General features: G+C 49.3%; 2 protein-coding genes across 2 annotated transcripts in view; one reads left to right on the forward strand and one right to left on the reverse strand.

Annotated features, from left to right (window-relative positions):
* Positions 1–10,545, reverse strand: part of DNAJC17 (DnaJ heat shock protein family (Hsp40) member C17) — a 45,238-nt gene extending 34,693 nt beyond the window's left edge. The window contains exon 1 of the mRNA XM_025390003.1: positions 10,410–10,545. Coding sequence (XP_025245788.1) covers positions 10,410–10,487 — 78 coding nt within the window. The 5' untranslated portion in view covers positions 10,488–10,545. The remainder of the gene's footprint in view (positions 1–10,409) is intronic.
* A 76-nt stretch (positions 10,546–10,621) lies between these two features.
* ZFYVE19 (zinc finger FYVE-type containing 19) overlaps positions 10,622–14,344 on the forward strand; it is a 7,467-nt gene continuing 3,744 nt past the window's right edge. Inside the window, 7 exon segments of the mRNA XM_025389999.1 lie at positions 10,622–10,750; positions 10,752–10,919; positions 12,126–12,247; positions 12,415–12,465; positions 12,859–12,977; positions 13,078–13,223; positions 13,656–13,761. Of these exon segments, the coding sequence (XP_025245784.1) occupies positions 10,631–10,750; positions 10,752–10,919; positions 12,126–12,247; positions 12,415–12,465; positions 12,859–12,977; positions 13,078–13,223; positions 13,656–13,761 (832 nt within the window). The 5' untranslated portion in view covers positions 10,622–10,630.

The following is a 14,344-nucleotide window of genomic DNA, read 5'->3' on the forward strand; positions in this document are numbered from 1 at the left end:
CACCTCAGCCTCCCGAGTAGAGTAGCTGGGACTACAGGCGTGTGCCACCACAATGAGCTAATTTCTTCTTTTCTTTTTTGTAGAGACAAGGTTTTGCCATGTTGCTCAGGCTGATCTCAAGCTCCTAGGGTCAAGCAATCCTGCCTCAGTCTCCCAAAGTGCTGGGATTACAGGCATTAACCACCGCACTAGCACAAGAAATTAGAGTAGGGACTCTGCTTCAGGCCAGGAGTTTGAGACCAGCCTGGGCAACATAGCAAAATCCCACCTCTACAAAAAATTTAAAAATCAGCTGGGGCCGGGCGCGGTGGCTCATGCCTGTAATCCCAGCACTTTGGGAGGCCGAGGCGGGCGGATCACAAGGTCAGGAGATCGAGACCATGGTGAAACCCCGTCTCTACTAAAAATAGAAAAAATTAGCCGGGCGCGGTGGTGGGCGCCTGTAGTCCCAGCTACTCAGGAGGCTGAGGCAGGAGAATGGCGTGAACCCGGGAGGCGGAGCTTGCAGTGAGCCGAGATTGTGCCACTGCACTCCAGCCTGGGCGACAGAGCGAGACTCCGTCTCAAAAAAAAAATAAAAATAAAAAAAATAAAAATCAGCTGGGCATGATGGTACATGCCTGTAGTTCTAGCTACTCAGGAGACTGAAGTGGGAGGATGACTTGGGCCCAGGAGGTTGAGGCTGCAGTGAGCTGTGATTGCACAATTTCACTCCAGCCTGGGCAACAGAGCAAGACCTTGTTTCAATAACCACAAAAAATTCATAAAGTAGGAACTCAAACAGATTTCTTTTTTTTTTTTTTGAGACGGAGTCTGGCTCTGTCCCCCAGGCTGGAGTGCAGTGGCCGGATCTCAGCTCACTGCAAGCTCCGCCTCCCGGGTTTACGCCATTCTCCTGCCTCAGCCTCCGGAGTAGCTGGGACTACAGGCGCCCGCCACCTCGCCCGGCTAGTTTTTTGTATTTTTTAGTAGAGACGGGGTTTCACCGTGTTAGCCAGGATGGTCTCGATCTCCTGACCTCGTGATCCGCCCGTCTCGGCCTCCCAAAGTGCTGGGATTACAAGCTTGAGCCACCGTGCCCGGCCTTTTTTTTTTTTTTTTTGAGACAGACTTTCGCTCTTGTTGCCCAGGCTGGAGTACAATGGCACAATCTTGGCTCACTGCAACCTCCGCCTCTGGGTTCAAGTGATTCTCCTGCCTCAGACTCCCTAAGTAGTGGGATTACAGGCGCCCGCCACCATGCCCAGCTACTTTTTCTATTTTTAGTAGAGCCAGGGTTTCACTATGTTGGCCAAGTTGGTCTTGAACTCCTGACCTTGGACGATGCACCTGCCTCAGCCTCCCAAAGTGCTGGGATTACAGGTGTGAGCCACAGCACCCAGCCAATTTTTTTTTTTTTTTGATAGAGTCTTGCTCTGTTGCCCAGGCTGGAGGGCAGTAGCACGATCTCGGCTCACTGCAACCTCCGCCTCCTGGGTTCAAGCAATTCTCCTGCCTCAGCCCCCCTGGGTAGCTGGGATTACAGGCACCCACCACCACGCCTGGCTAGTTTTTCTATTTTTAGTAGAGTCAGGGTTTCACCGTATTGGCCAGGCTGGTCTTGAACTCCTGACTTCAGGCAGTCCACCAGCCTCGGCCTCCCAAAGTGCTGGGATTACAGGTGTGAGCCACGGCACCTGGCTCAAACAGATTTCTAACCCACATTCATACTAGCATTATTCACAATAGTCAAAAGCTGGAAACAACCAAAATATTCATCGACAGATGAATGGATAAACGAAATGTGGTATATACATAAAATGGAATATTATTCAACCTCAAAAAGGAAGGAAGCTCTGACACATGCTACAACATGGCTGAACCTTGAAAGCATGATGTTAATTAAGCGAAATAAGCCTACACAAAAGGACAAATATTGCATGGTTGCACTTATATGAGGTTCATAGAATAGTCAAATTCACATAGAGAAAGAAAGTAGAAGAGTGGGTCACAGTAGCCTGGGGGAGAAGGGAACGGGGAATCACTGTTTGTTGAGTATAGAGTTTCAGTTTGAAGTGATGGAAAAGTTCTAGAGATGGATGGTGGTGATGGCTGCACAACAATGTAAATGTACTTAATGCCACTGAATCCTATAATCAAAAAGGATGAAAATGGTAAGTAGTAAATTTTGTGTTAAATATATTGTTTATCACAATGTTGTAGGAAATATCAGGAGGACTGATGTGGCTGGAGCACAGTGAGCAAAGGGGAGAGTGGTGGCAGGGAACGTGCAGGACAGGCAATAAGGGCCACATGGGCCAGGGGAAGGACTTCCGATTTCATTCTAGGACTGGTGAGAAGCCACTGGGAGTTGTGACCAGTGGTGACAAAATCTGATTCACATTCTAAAGGCTCACTCTGGCTGCTGTGTGAAGAGGATCAAGAGGATCAAGAACAGAAATAGGAAAAGGATTCAAAGGCCACTGCAGTCACCCAGGTAATTCCTGAGATTACTTTGGAATCTCTCTTGAAGGTTTGCAAACAGCGTTAACTTACAACTTAACCCTTCATTCTGGCAGCGTGGTGCCCCTCCTTGTGAGTGTGTGTGTAAGAATTTGGCGCTCGCTGCTTCAGGCTCTAGCAGGAGACGGATCCTCTCCCCAGGAGCACTTCTACCCGAAACCCAGGTCCTCAACTTAAGGCTTTCCCACAAAAAAAAACCCACACCATGCCCTGCCTGTCTCCTCTAGGGCTGGATGGGGAACAAGGAGAATGGCTGATTGTTAAATCCCCGTGAAAGGTGGTGTTTAGCCCACTTCTGGCCTGCTAGGTTTGTTGTGATACGAGAGAAGAACATTTGCAGAAAGGCTACTTTCGTGTACACAAAGGCAGAGTGTACAGAAAGGAACTTGTCCCTAACTTGAACAGGGATGAGCAGATTTTTCTGTAAAGGGCCAGAGAGTAAAAATTTTAGGGAGCTACATATGGTCTTTGCTGTATATTCTCCTTTGTTGTTTTGTATTTGTTTCTGTTGCTGGATCATATTACTTCTATATTTAATTACCATATGAATCATATGATAATTGTTGAGTCATATGATAAGGCTATGTTTAATTTTTTGAGAAATCATCATACCATCTTACAGTATCTGCACCACAGCAATGCACAGGGCTCCAATTTCTCTACATCCTCACCAACATTTATTTCTCTCTCTCTCTTTACTTTTAATTTTTAGAACAAGGTCTCGCTCTGTCACCCAGGCCAGAGGGCAGTGGCACAATCAGAGCGCACTGTAGCCTGGAACTCCTGAGCTCAAGCAATCCTCCCACCTTAGCCTCTCCATAAGCCATCACACCAGGGGGTTTTTTTGCCTTTTTTTTTTTTTTTTTTTTTTTGAGACGGAGTCTCGCTCTGTCGCCCAGGCTGGAGTGCAGTGGCTGGATGGATCTCAGCTCACTGCAAGCTCTGCCTCCCAGGTTCACGCCATTCTCCTGCCTCAGCCTCCCAAGTAGCTGGGACTACAGGCGCCCGCCACCTTGCCCGGCTAGTTTTTTGTATTTTTTTTAGTAGAGACGGGGTTTCACTGTGTTAGCCAGGATGGTCTCGATCTCCTGACCTCGTGATCCGCCCGTCTCGGCCTCCCAAAGTGCTGGGATTACAGGCTTGAGCCACCGCGCCCGGCCTTTTTTTGTATTTTTTAGTAGAGATGGGGTTTCACCATGTCAGCCAGGATGGTCTCGATCTCCTGACCTCGTGATCCGCCCGTCTCGGCCTCCCAAAGTGCTGGGATTACAGGCTTGAGCCACCGCGCCCGGCCGCCTTTTTTTTTTTTTTTTTTTGGTCTCATAATAGCTATCTTAATGGGTGTGAAGTGGTATCACAACATTGTTTGTTTGTTTTTTGAGACGGAGTCTTGCTCCGTTGCCCAGTCTGGAGTGCAGTGGCACAATCTCTGCTCACTGCAACCTCTGCCTCCCAGGTTCAAGCGATTCTCCTGCCTCCTCGAGTAGATGAGACTACAGGCGCCTGCCACTACGCCCGGCTAATTTTTGTGTTTTTAGTAGAGATGGGGTTTCACTATGTTGGCCAGGCTGGTCTTGAACTCCTGACCTCAGGTGATCCACCTGCCTCTGCCTCCCAAAGTGCTGGGATTACAGGTGTGAGCCACCGCACCTGGACTCAAAATGGTTTTGATCTGCATTTACCTAATGACTAGTGAAGTTGAGCATCTTTTCATGTGCTTATTAGCCATTTGTATTATCTTCTTTGGAGAAATGTCTATTGAGGTTCTTTGCCCCCACCACCCTCCTTTTTTAAAAATTTTTTTACAGACAGAGTTTCACTCTGTCACCCAGGCTGGAGCACAGTGGCATGATCAGAGTTCACTGTAACTTCAAACTCCTGGCTTGGCCATTTTTTAACTGAGTTGTTTGTTTTTTGGTTGTCGAGCTGTGTTTTTTTCCTACAACAATTTAAACATGTAAAAACCATTCTTAGCACATAAGCCATTAAAAAAAAAAGTTGGCTGAGTGTGGTGGCTTACGCCTGTAATCCTAGCACTTTGGGAGGCCGAGGTAGGTGGATCACGAGGTCAGGAGTTCAAGATCAGCCAGGCCAAGATGGTGAAACCCCGTCTCTACTAAAAATACAAAAATTAGCCGGGTGTGGTGGCGAGTGCCTGTAATCTCAGCTACTCCGGAGACTGAAGCAGAGAATTGCTTGAACCCGGGAGGCAGAGGTTGCAGTGAGCCAAGATTACACCACCACACTCCAGCCTGGGTGACAGCGAGACTCTTGTCTCAAAAAAAAAAGGTCATGGGCCATTTGCCCCCTCAAACTGTAGTTTGCCCTACTCCTTCATTTTACATTTGGGGAAAGTCAGGCCCTGAGAGAGGCAGTGACTGCCCTTGGTCTCCTGATTGTCAAGTAAAGTTGTTGCAGTGGTCTCTTTAGCTACTACTTCATTCATTCAACAAATACTTATTGAGAACCTACTATGTGCCAGTCACCAGGGAAGGGGCTGCTACGGAAGAGCCTGAATCAGATCTGGTCCTCAGAAGCAGGAGTGCAGAGGGCATTAAGGTATGAGACAAATAATCACACAAATAAATACATAAATGCAAACTGAAATAAGTGTTAGAAAAAAGAAAAGCCAGCTGCTATGAAAGAGAATATAGGCAAGGCTTCTCTGAGAATGCCATTTCAACTGAGTTCTGAAGGACAAGTGAAAGCAACTCAGATTAGCAGAAGGGGAGGAAGAGCATTCCTGGCACAGGAAAATGTATGAATGGGCTAAGAAATTCTATTGAGTATTTTATTAAAAGTGCTAAATAGGGTTTTCAGGGAGTAGCAAGGTCACTCCATTTTCTGTGAGGAGAACTGGAGAGGCCCAATAGATCAGAATGGAATAGGCTGAAAGCAGAAACAGGTTGGCAGGCTCCTTGAAACATTCAGCTGAGTGGACGGGGCCTGGGCTAGAGTGGTGGTGGTGGAGACAGAGAGGGTGAACAGGTTTGAGGATTATTTGGGAGCCTGACTCATCAGGACCCGGTGATGTTCTAGATGGCATGGGTGAGTGGACAGGGAGGTACTGAGAATGACTCCAGGTTCCTAGCTTGAATAGATGGATGGTGGTGCCATAAGATAGGGAAATCCAAGGAAGGAGCAGGTTTGGAGAGAGACTTGAAAGAGTTCAAATTTTTTTTTTTTTTTCAGACAGATTCTAGCTCTGTCACCCAGGCTGGAGTGCAGTGACTTGATCTCAGCTCACTGCAACCTCCACCTCCCAGGTTCAGGCGATTCTCCTGCCTCAGCCTCCCAGTAGCTGGGACTACAGGCACGAGCCACTGCGTCTGGCTAATTTTTGTATTTTTAATAGAGATGGGATTTTACCCTGTTGGCTAGGCTGGTCTCAAACTCCTGACCTCAGGTGATGTGCCTGCCTGGGCCTCCCAAAGTGCTGGGATTAGACATAAGCCACTGCGGCTGGCCAGTTTTTGGATGTAGTAAGATTTAGACTGCTGTGAAACATCCAAATGGAGGGGTCAAAAAGGCAGATAGATAACATGGATTAGGAATTCAGAGAAGTAGTCTGAACACAAGTTAAATTTGGTAGTGGTGCTCATCACTACCACTGAACCACGCTGGACAGGGCCAGGGAGCCTTAGTAGATGGAGCAGAGGCCTGAGCTGGGCATCAGGGCATCAGGGTTCTAGTCTCAATTCTGCCACTAACCCACTTCTCTGAGCCGCAGTTTCACCATCAGTAACACAGGGAGCTTGGCCTCCATCAGGGCTGCTTTAACCTTTTTTGAATTAAAATTCCCTCCTCTGGCCAGGTGTGGTACCTCATGCCTATAATCCCAACACTTTTCGGAGGCCAAGGCGGGAGGATTGCTTGAACCCAGGAGTTCAAGACCAACGTGGCCAACATGGTGGAACCCCATCTCTACAAAAATACAAAAATTAGCCGGGCATGGTGGTGCACACCTGTGGTCCCAGTTACTTTTGAGGCTGAGGTGGGAGGATCACCATGGGGAGGCCAGGAGAAGGAGTTTGCAGTGAGCAGTAATCATGCCACTGACTCCAGCATGGGTAACAGGGAGAGACCCTGCCTCAAAAAAAAAAAAAAAAAGAAAGAAAGAAAAAAAAATGTCCCCTTCTCCTCCAGAATAAATACATAAAAAATATCACACATGATTTTCAGAAGTTCCTTCACCCAGTTCCTGGAGACTTTCTGTAGAGGCCAAATTGAGAACTCCCAGGCTATTTGGACAACCAGTTTAGGAGTTCTTCCTTGTATACACTTGAAATATTTGTGTATCTTCTAGGTTGCCCTATGACAGCAACCTAGGTTGGCTATGACAGGTATTAAACCATGGTGAGGGGACACCAGGGCCTAGGTCTCTCTTGTTTTCTACCAAAAAGTGTCTGTTGCCATGAAGCTAGCCAGTGTATCCAAAGTGCAAATGGGAATAAGTGCTAGAAAGGAGAACTGGCTGCTATGAAAAAGAAAAATAGGTAAGGCCTCTTTGAGGGTGCCACCTACTTATGCTCCAAAATAGACTGTACGTATTAATATATACATTTGCTTTCTTAGAATGCCCTGCCTCCACCTCCACATGTCCAAACTCTGCTCATTCTTCAAGGCCCCAAATACCTTCTCTACTTCTTTTATCCCTTCTCTCAAACTAAAAGCAATCTCAGCCTACACTGAACATCCACAGCACTTTGTACCCCTCTTAAGGAACTTACCATGTCTCCCTTGTATGCATGAATCTTGCCTCTCCTACTAAAAGGCAGGAACAGCACCTGTTACGCTTTATAAAGAGGCTTCACACATATCCCTTATCTCATCTGAGTTAGAACTGGATCCCAGTCACTATTGCCCAGCTCAGACCTTGGTCTCTTGCCTAGACACCAGCCCCACCTGACCCCCTAGTGGCAGCTCTTCCATTCCTCCCACCCCCACCCATTTTCATTATGCAGACTAGAGTTGAATTTTCTTTTCTTTCCTTTTTTCTTTTCTTTTTTAAGAGAGGCAGGGTCTCACCCTGTCATCCAGGCTGGAATACAGTGGCAAAATCATAGCTCACTGCAACTTCCCAGGCTCAAGTGATCCTCCCACCTCAGCCTTCCATGTAGTGAGGACTACAGGCGTGTAACACCCTGCCCAGCTTTTTTTTTGTTTGTTTTTTATATATATGGAGAGACAGAGTCTCACTATGTTTCCCAGGCTGGTCTCAAACTCCTGACCTCAAGCATTCCTTCCACCTTGGCCTCCCAAAGTGCTGGAATTGCAGGTGTGAGCCATCACATTCAGCTGAATACTTTCTTTAAAGTATAAAGCAGGGCACAGCGGCTCACACGTGCAATCCCAGCACTCTGGGAGACCAAGGCAGGAGGATCACTTGAGCCCAGGAGTTTGAGACCAGCCTGGGCAATACAGCTGGACCCCATCTCTGGGAGAAAAAAAAAAACCACACACACACACACACACAAAACACACAAAACAAATTAGCCAGGCATGATGATGCACACCTGCAGTCCCAGCTACATGGGAGGCTGAGGTGGGTTGACTTGAGCCCAGGAAGTCGAGGCTGCAGCGAGCTGTGATTGTGCCACTGCATTCCAGCCTGAATGAGAGAGAGATCTTTTCTCAAAAACTAGAATTTAAAAAAAAGAAAATCTGATTATGTAACTTCTCTAATTAATAGAGAATGGCTTCCAACTGACTTCCTCAGGAGTTCTCAAGTTCAGGGTTAGAAACTCTAGATTTCAGCTGGGCGCGGTAGCTCATGCCTGTAATCCCAGCACTTCGGGAGGCCAAGGCTGGTGGATCACTTGAGGTCAGGAGTTCAAGACCAGCCTGACCAACATGGTGAAACTCTGTCTCTGATAAAAACACAAAAATTAGCTGGGCGTGGTGGCACATGCCCGTAATCCCAGCTGCTCAGGAGGCTGAGGCAGGAGAATTCCTGGGAGGCAGAGGTTGCAGTGAGCCAAGATTGCATCACTGCACTCCAGCCTGGGCAACAGAGTGAGACTCCATCTCGGAAAAAAAAAAAACAAAACCCAAAAACTCCAGATTTCCCACTCGGATCTTGGGTGAAATGTCTCAAATAATTTCCCACTAGTAATAAAGTACTAATTAAATAATATGCAGGCAGGGCATGGTGGCTCTCACCTGTAATCCCAGCCCTTTGGGAGGCCGAGGTGGGAAGATCACGGAAAAAAAAAAAAAAAATTAGCCAGGCGTGGTGGTGCATGCCTATAGTCCCAGCTACTCGGGAGGCTGAGGCAGGAGAATCACTTGAACCTCGGAGGCAGAAGTTGCAATTAGCTGAGATTGCGCCACTGCACTCCAGCTCTGGGTGACAGAGCAAGACTCCATCTCAAAAAATAATAATAAATAAAGAATTTTAAAAATAATAATTTGCAAATGGAGAGCACTTAGAATACAATCCTGGAAAAAAAAATACTGTCTAGGACATAGTAAGCATTATACAGGTGTTAGGAATTATTAATCCTAAAATATTAAAACATGAGAGAGGCGGAGCAGATGCTTTTGATGCTTCATAGACATGCCATGGCCACTTCTGATTTCAACTGCGGCTGCAGGGGACAGATTTGTGCAGGTTGACAGCATCTCCCAGGGACCCTCTAGGTCTCCCTGATTTTCTGCCCCAGAGCTTCCTCTTCTCAAAAGCTCACTCACCCCATGAGCAGGGCAGCTCAGAAGTACAGGGACAATAGTGGGCACTAATTTTCTTTTTTCCTTTTTTTTTTTTTTTTAATTTGAGACGGAGTCTGGCTCTGTCACCCAGGCTGGAGTGCAGTGGCACAATCTTGGCTCACTGCAACCTCCACCTCCCGGGTTCCAGCGATTCTCTTGCCTCAGCCTCCCGAGTAGCTGAGGCTATTGGTGCGTGTCACCATGCCTGGCTAGTTTTTGTATTTTTAATAGAGACGGGCTTTCACCATATTGGCCAGGCTGGTCTCGACCTCCTGACCTCGTGATCCGCCCGCCTCGGCCTCCCAAAGTGCGGGGATTAGAAGTGTGAGCCACCGCACCCGGCCTAATGGGCACTAATTTTACTTTTTTTTTTTTTTTTTGAGACGGAGTCTTGCTTTGCCGCCCAGGATGGAGTGCAGTGGCGCGATCTCGGCTCAGTTGGGCACTAATTTTCATTTGATGAACGCCTCTCCTTCCTATATTGTTAAAACTACCACCATGATCCAGGGGGAGATAACAGAAATCCTAAATCCAGCTTGATCAGTGTTTCACTCCCTGGCATCTTTTATCAACACCTAAGGTAGCATGGAACTCTAGGCCGTCTGCCTTAACTTTCTGATCCTCCTGCTTTTAGCCCACTAACGAGCACATGCTGAGAAGGGCAACAGCTACCTGAAAAGAATCAATGGGCTAGAGTGGAAAAGAAAATAGAGACAGCAGGGTCATCGGTCACATTGGCAAGGGGGCATGAAAAGGGAGTGGAGAGGCCTTGAGATCTGACTTTTCTTTCGCCCTAGGCTCTAAGTGGAGGAATTAAATCAGCCTGCAGAAGAGACTGAAACGAGGCACCTCCTGTCACAGCCAAGGCAGAAGCGGAAACGGAGGCCGAGACTGCGCAAGCGCAGAGGAGGCTAGCGTTCCCTCGCAGCCTCACTCTGCGGCCTCTAGCAGACAGAGGCCACAGGGAGAGCACAGCCATCCGGCGCGAAGAGCCCTCTGTTCCCCGCTTCCTCTTGAGGCCCTCGGACCGTCCAGGAAATGTCTGGGAGCCCGCTGCGGAGGGCATAGGGCCGACCCTCGCTCCCCGCCCAGGACCCGAATGAACCTGGAGAGCGGATATCAACCGCGGCCCAGGCGCTAGGACAGGAAGGGCCGCCAGACCTCTCAGGATCAGCCTTCCTCGCCACCATTCTCACCTCTTTGTCCGCTGCCTTCTCCTCAATGCCTAGCAGCCCGTACAGGTCCATCTGTAAGAGCTCCTTGGTCACTGCCATGGTTCTGGCCTGACGGATTCGTACTACAACTCCCAAGAGTCTAAGCGCGCGTAGGGACTGCCGGCTCCGAGTGGCGCCTAGCCCTCTGGGAATTGTGTTCTGGGTCAGGCTTGACTGACTCTGAGGGAGGCTGGCAGTCGTGAATGAACTACGACTCCCAGCAGCCCCCGTTGCCGCCGCTGCCGTACGCTGGCTGCAGGGGAGCGTGCGGATTCCCCGCTGTAGGTCGCGGCCGGACAGTGCCAGTGGGCGTGTGGGGCGGGGCAGGGCGTGGCAGGGCAGGGAAGGGAAGGGCGGAGCTGGGGTGAGGGTGCAAGGGGACCAGGACTTGGCCGGCGTGACTTCAACTCTGCAGATCCTGCGGTGCTGGGAGCCACCATGGAGAGTAGGTGCTACGGCTGCGCTGTCAAGTTCACCCTCTTCAAGAAGGAGGCGAGTCTTCCCTCCCCGAAAGCTGCAGGGCCAGGGAGGAGAGGAGGGAAAAGCGCGGGACTTAACGTCCAAAACTTGGTCTTACGGCCCCTTTCCAGCTATGTAGTTTTGATGAAGTCATTGATCCTCAGTTTCCATTTCTGTAAAATGGGACTAACATTCCCTCGCTTTCTGAGTTTATGTGAGGGTCCACTGAAGTGCTTTAGGTTGAGTTTTTGCAACGCTACTCTTTTCTGTCGGCCCAGTGTAGCATCTGGCGGTTTTTTTCTCTCCACCCTGCCCCTCTGAAGCGCGGTGTCATCACACCAAGCCCGTTACTCTCTCCGCTGTGAACCTTCCCCATCCCACAGCCCGCCCTTCTCCAGGTCGCTCGAGTTCGGTTACCACACTTCCTCCTGATTCAGGGGCACCATGGTGAAGGGTAGCTGTCCTGTCCTTATCACAGACCTGCCAGATTCCTCTAGTAAACTGCAGGCCCCCTCTGCCTCAGTTGTGGCTAGGGATTCTGACCAGGAGATGCTGGGAACCAGATGGAGTAAATTAGTATCACGTAGGAAGGCAGGACTGTGTAGCGTTTACCAACCTGGATTTTGGAGTCAGGGTTCAAATCTGAGATCTGCTGTCTTACTGAGGGGGTGACCTTGGTTTGGGTAAGAGGACCTCTGTTCCTCTCGAAACAAGTATAATCACGGTTGGCATCAAGATTAGGTAAAATAATGTGTGTAAATTGTGAGGAATAAATCACATGATGAATGTTAAGTACTGGGTTTAGTGCCTGGTACATAGTAAGTGCTTAATAAATGGAGGCTATTGTTAGCCCATCCTGAGCCAAGCCTCCCTCCATCTCTGCAAGAGCAGAGGAGTCATGGGCTCTGCCCAGTCTCTGATTCTCCTTTGTGGAAGAGTCAGTGGCCTGAAATACTGGGTTTTATCTATCTGTCTTCTACACCCCTGGGTCAGGGAATTGAAGACAGGGTAGAAAGCATGGGAATTTTGTATAAACCTTCATTTGGCTTGAATAAGATGCTGGAAACCGAGGAATTGCTTTACTCTCCACCCCTAGGCCTTAGGGGCCCCACTCCTCTTCCTCCTCCCAGCAGCTGGCCATAACTTCAGTGACTTCTCTGTGTGTGAGATTGGAGAGTCCCTGGGAGCAGCCTGCAGGGGCAGGTGAGAGGTGGATCTCCTGTTTCATGTTTCTTGTAGTATGGCTGTAAGAATTGTGGCAGGGCCTTCTGTTCAGGCTGCCTAAGCTTCAGTGCAGCAGTGCCTCGGACTGGGAACACCCAACAGAAAGTCTGCAAGCAGTGCCACGAGGTCCTGACCAGGTGAGAGGCAGGCATGGGTGAAAGTTCAGTCAAGTATGGCAGTGGGCATCTGGCCAGCCCTCACAGCTTTGTACTCTGTGGCGAGAGTCAGCCGAGGAAGTGTTTGGAGTGGGGGGCGCTACCTGGTGGGATGGCAGGACTTATAACACTAGATTTCTTCTCTGTAGAGGATCTTCTGCCAATGCCTCCAAGTGGTCACCACCTCAGAACTATAAGAAGTAAGTGCTGAAGAGAAAAAGACAAAGAGGGTTGGGGAAAGGCTAAGGGAGCCATAGGGAAAGACCCTCCCCGAATCTTCTAGATGGAATGAGCACAGAATCAGGAGAATGCTCTCCTCTCCAGCTCCTCACTGCCCTCTTGGGCTTCTAAAGCAGCTCTTCAGCCCTCTCTCCAGGACAGGCACTAGGTATAGCTTGTCCTTTCAGCTAGACCCTCTGGCTGGTCAGCCAGGTTGGGCTGCAGGGTGGCATGAGTGAGGGGCACAGCAGATTGCCCACTGGAGGCCTCCCTAGGTGCCCAGAAATGATTCGATTTGAATGCGAAACAGTGAGTGGGTGCCTTCACTCTTCCCCTCTGCCTTCTTCAAGAGCCTCTATCTCATATCCTGCCAGGCGTGTGGCAGCCTTGGAAGCCAAGCAGAAGCCCAGCACTTCCCAGAGCCAGGGACTGACCCGACAAGACCAGATGATTGCTGAGCGCCTAGCACGACTCCGCCAGGAGAACAAGCCCAGTGAGCGGGGGCAGATGGGGTTGCCTAGAGGACACAGTCCAGGGCTTCTGGGACTGAGATGCCTCTGGCCCTTACAAGGCTCCCTCCGTGCCAATTGCAGAGTTAGTCCCCTCACAGGAAGAGATAGAGGCACGACTGGCTGCGCTAAAGGATGAACGTCAGGGCTCCATCCCTTCCACCCGGGAAATGGAGGCACGACTTGCGGCGTTGCAGGGCAGAGTTCTACCTTCTCAAACCCCCCAGCCGGTGAGTGTTATGGCTTAGGAGAGAAGCGGGAGTGCTAGGGGGAGGACCCAGCAGATGCCCAGACACAGGTATTGGGGTTGTACAAAAGTAATTGCAGTTTTTGTTATTACTTTTAATTGCAAAAACCTCAGTTACTTTTGCACCAACCTTTGTATTTTATGTACTTTGCAGGAGTTGGCAAAGCCTCCCACCCCTACCTCCTGATCCTCAGGCCTGCTACCAGACCCGGGGACCAGGGACAAACAGTACAATTGGGTAGGGCAGGAAAAAGTGGCCCCTCAGTCCTGTTGGGGACTGCCAGACCTACTTGATTATGTGGGCCGTGGATCCTTCTCCTTTCCCTGGGCTTTGAGAACTCCTTAGCATCCATCCCTGACCTAGACTGCTTCTGGGCTACCCCTGCTCTCCACTGAGGTTTCCTCGTCTGGACAGGCACATCACACACCAGACAACGGGACCCAAGCCCAGCAGACACAGGATCTGCTAACGCAGCTGGCAGCTGAGGTGGCTATTGACAGCTGGAAAGGAGGAGGCCCAGGTAACCCCTCCATTTGGCTCCCTAGGAATCTGCCCCACCTCTTTCCCCAGACTGGAGAGGCTCTGCTGTCCACCCTCTGGGAGATGAATGTAAATCAGAGAGTGATCAACATTGTAAGAGTTACGATTCATTGAGTGCTTACTCCAAAGGGAGCCAGTGTAAGTCTAGTGTTTAAGTGCACGGGCTTTAGAATCAGACAGTGATTCCCAGTTCTACCACGTATTAGCTGTGTGATGCTGGACAAGTTACTTGACCTAAGTCTCACTTTCCTCATGTGTAAAATGAAGATATGTATGGAAAAACCTACCTCAGGGAAATCACGAGGAGTAAATGAGATAATCCAATAAGTGCTTGGGATGGTATCTGACTCATAGTGAGTACTCAGTGAATATTCTCTGCAATCATGATGTTGATAAGGAGGAAGAAGCTATTTAGTAGCACCAGCCACATCTCAATGCTCAGTAGCCACATGGGCTTCATGGCTGCCATCTTGGGCAGCACAGATATAGAACATGATATGGAATGTTTCCGTCATCATAGAACATTCTGTTGGACAGTGCTGTTTGAAGGCTTCAGAGCAGTG

Source organism: Theropithecus gelada, chromosome 7a (assembly GCF_003255815.1).
Source record: "Theropithecus gelada isolate Dixy chromosome 7a, Tgel_1.0, whole genome shotgun sequence".
NCBI lineage: Eukaryota > Metazoa > Chordata > Mammalia > Primates > Cercopithecidae > Theropithecus > Theropithecus gelada.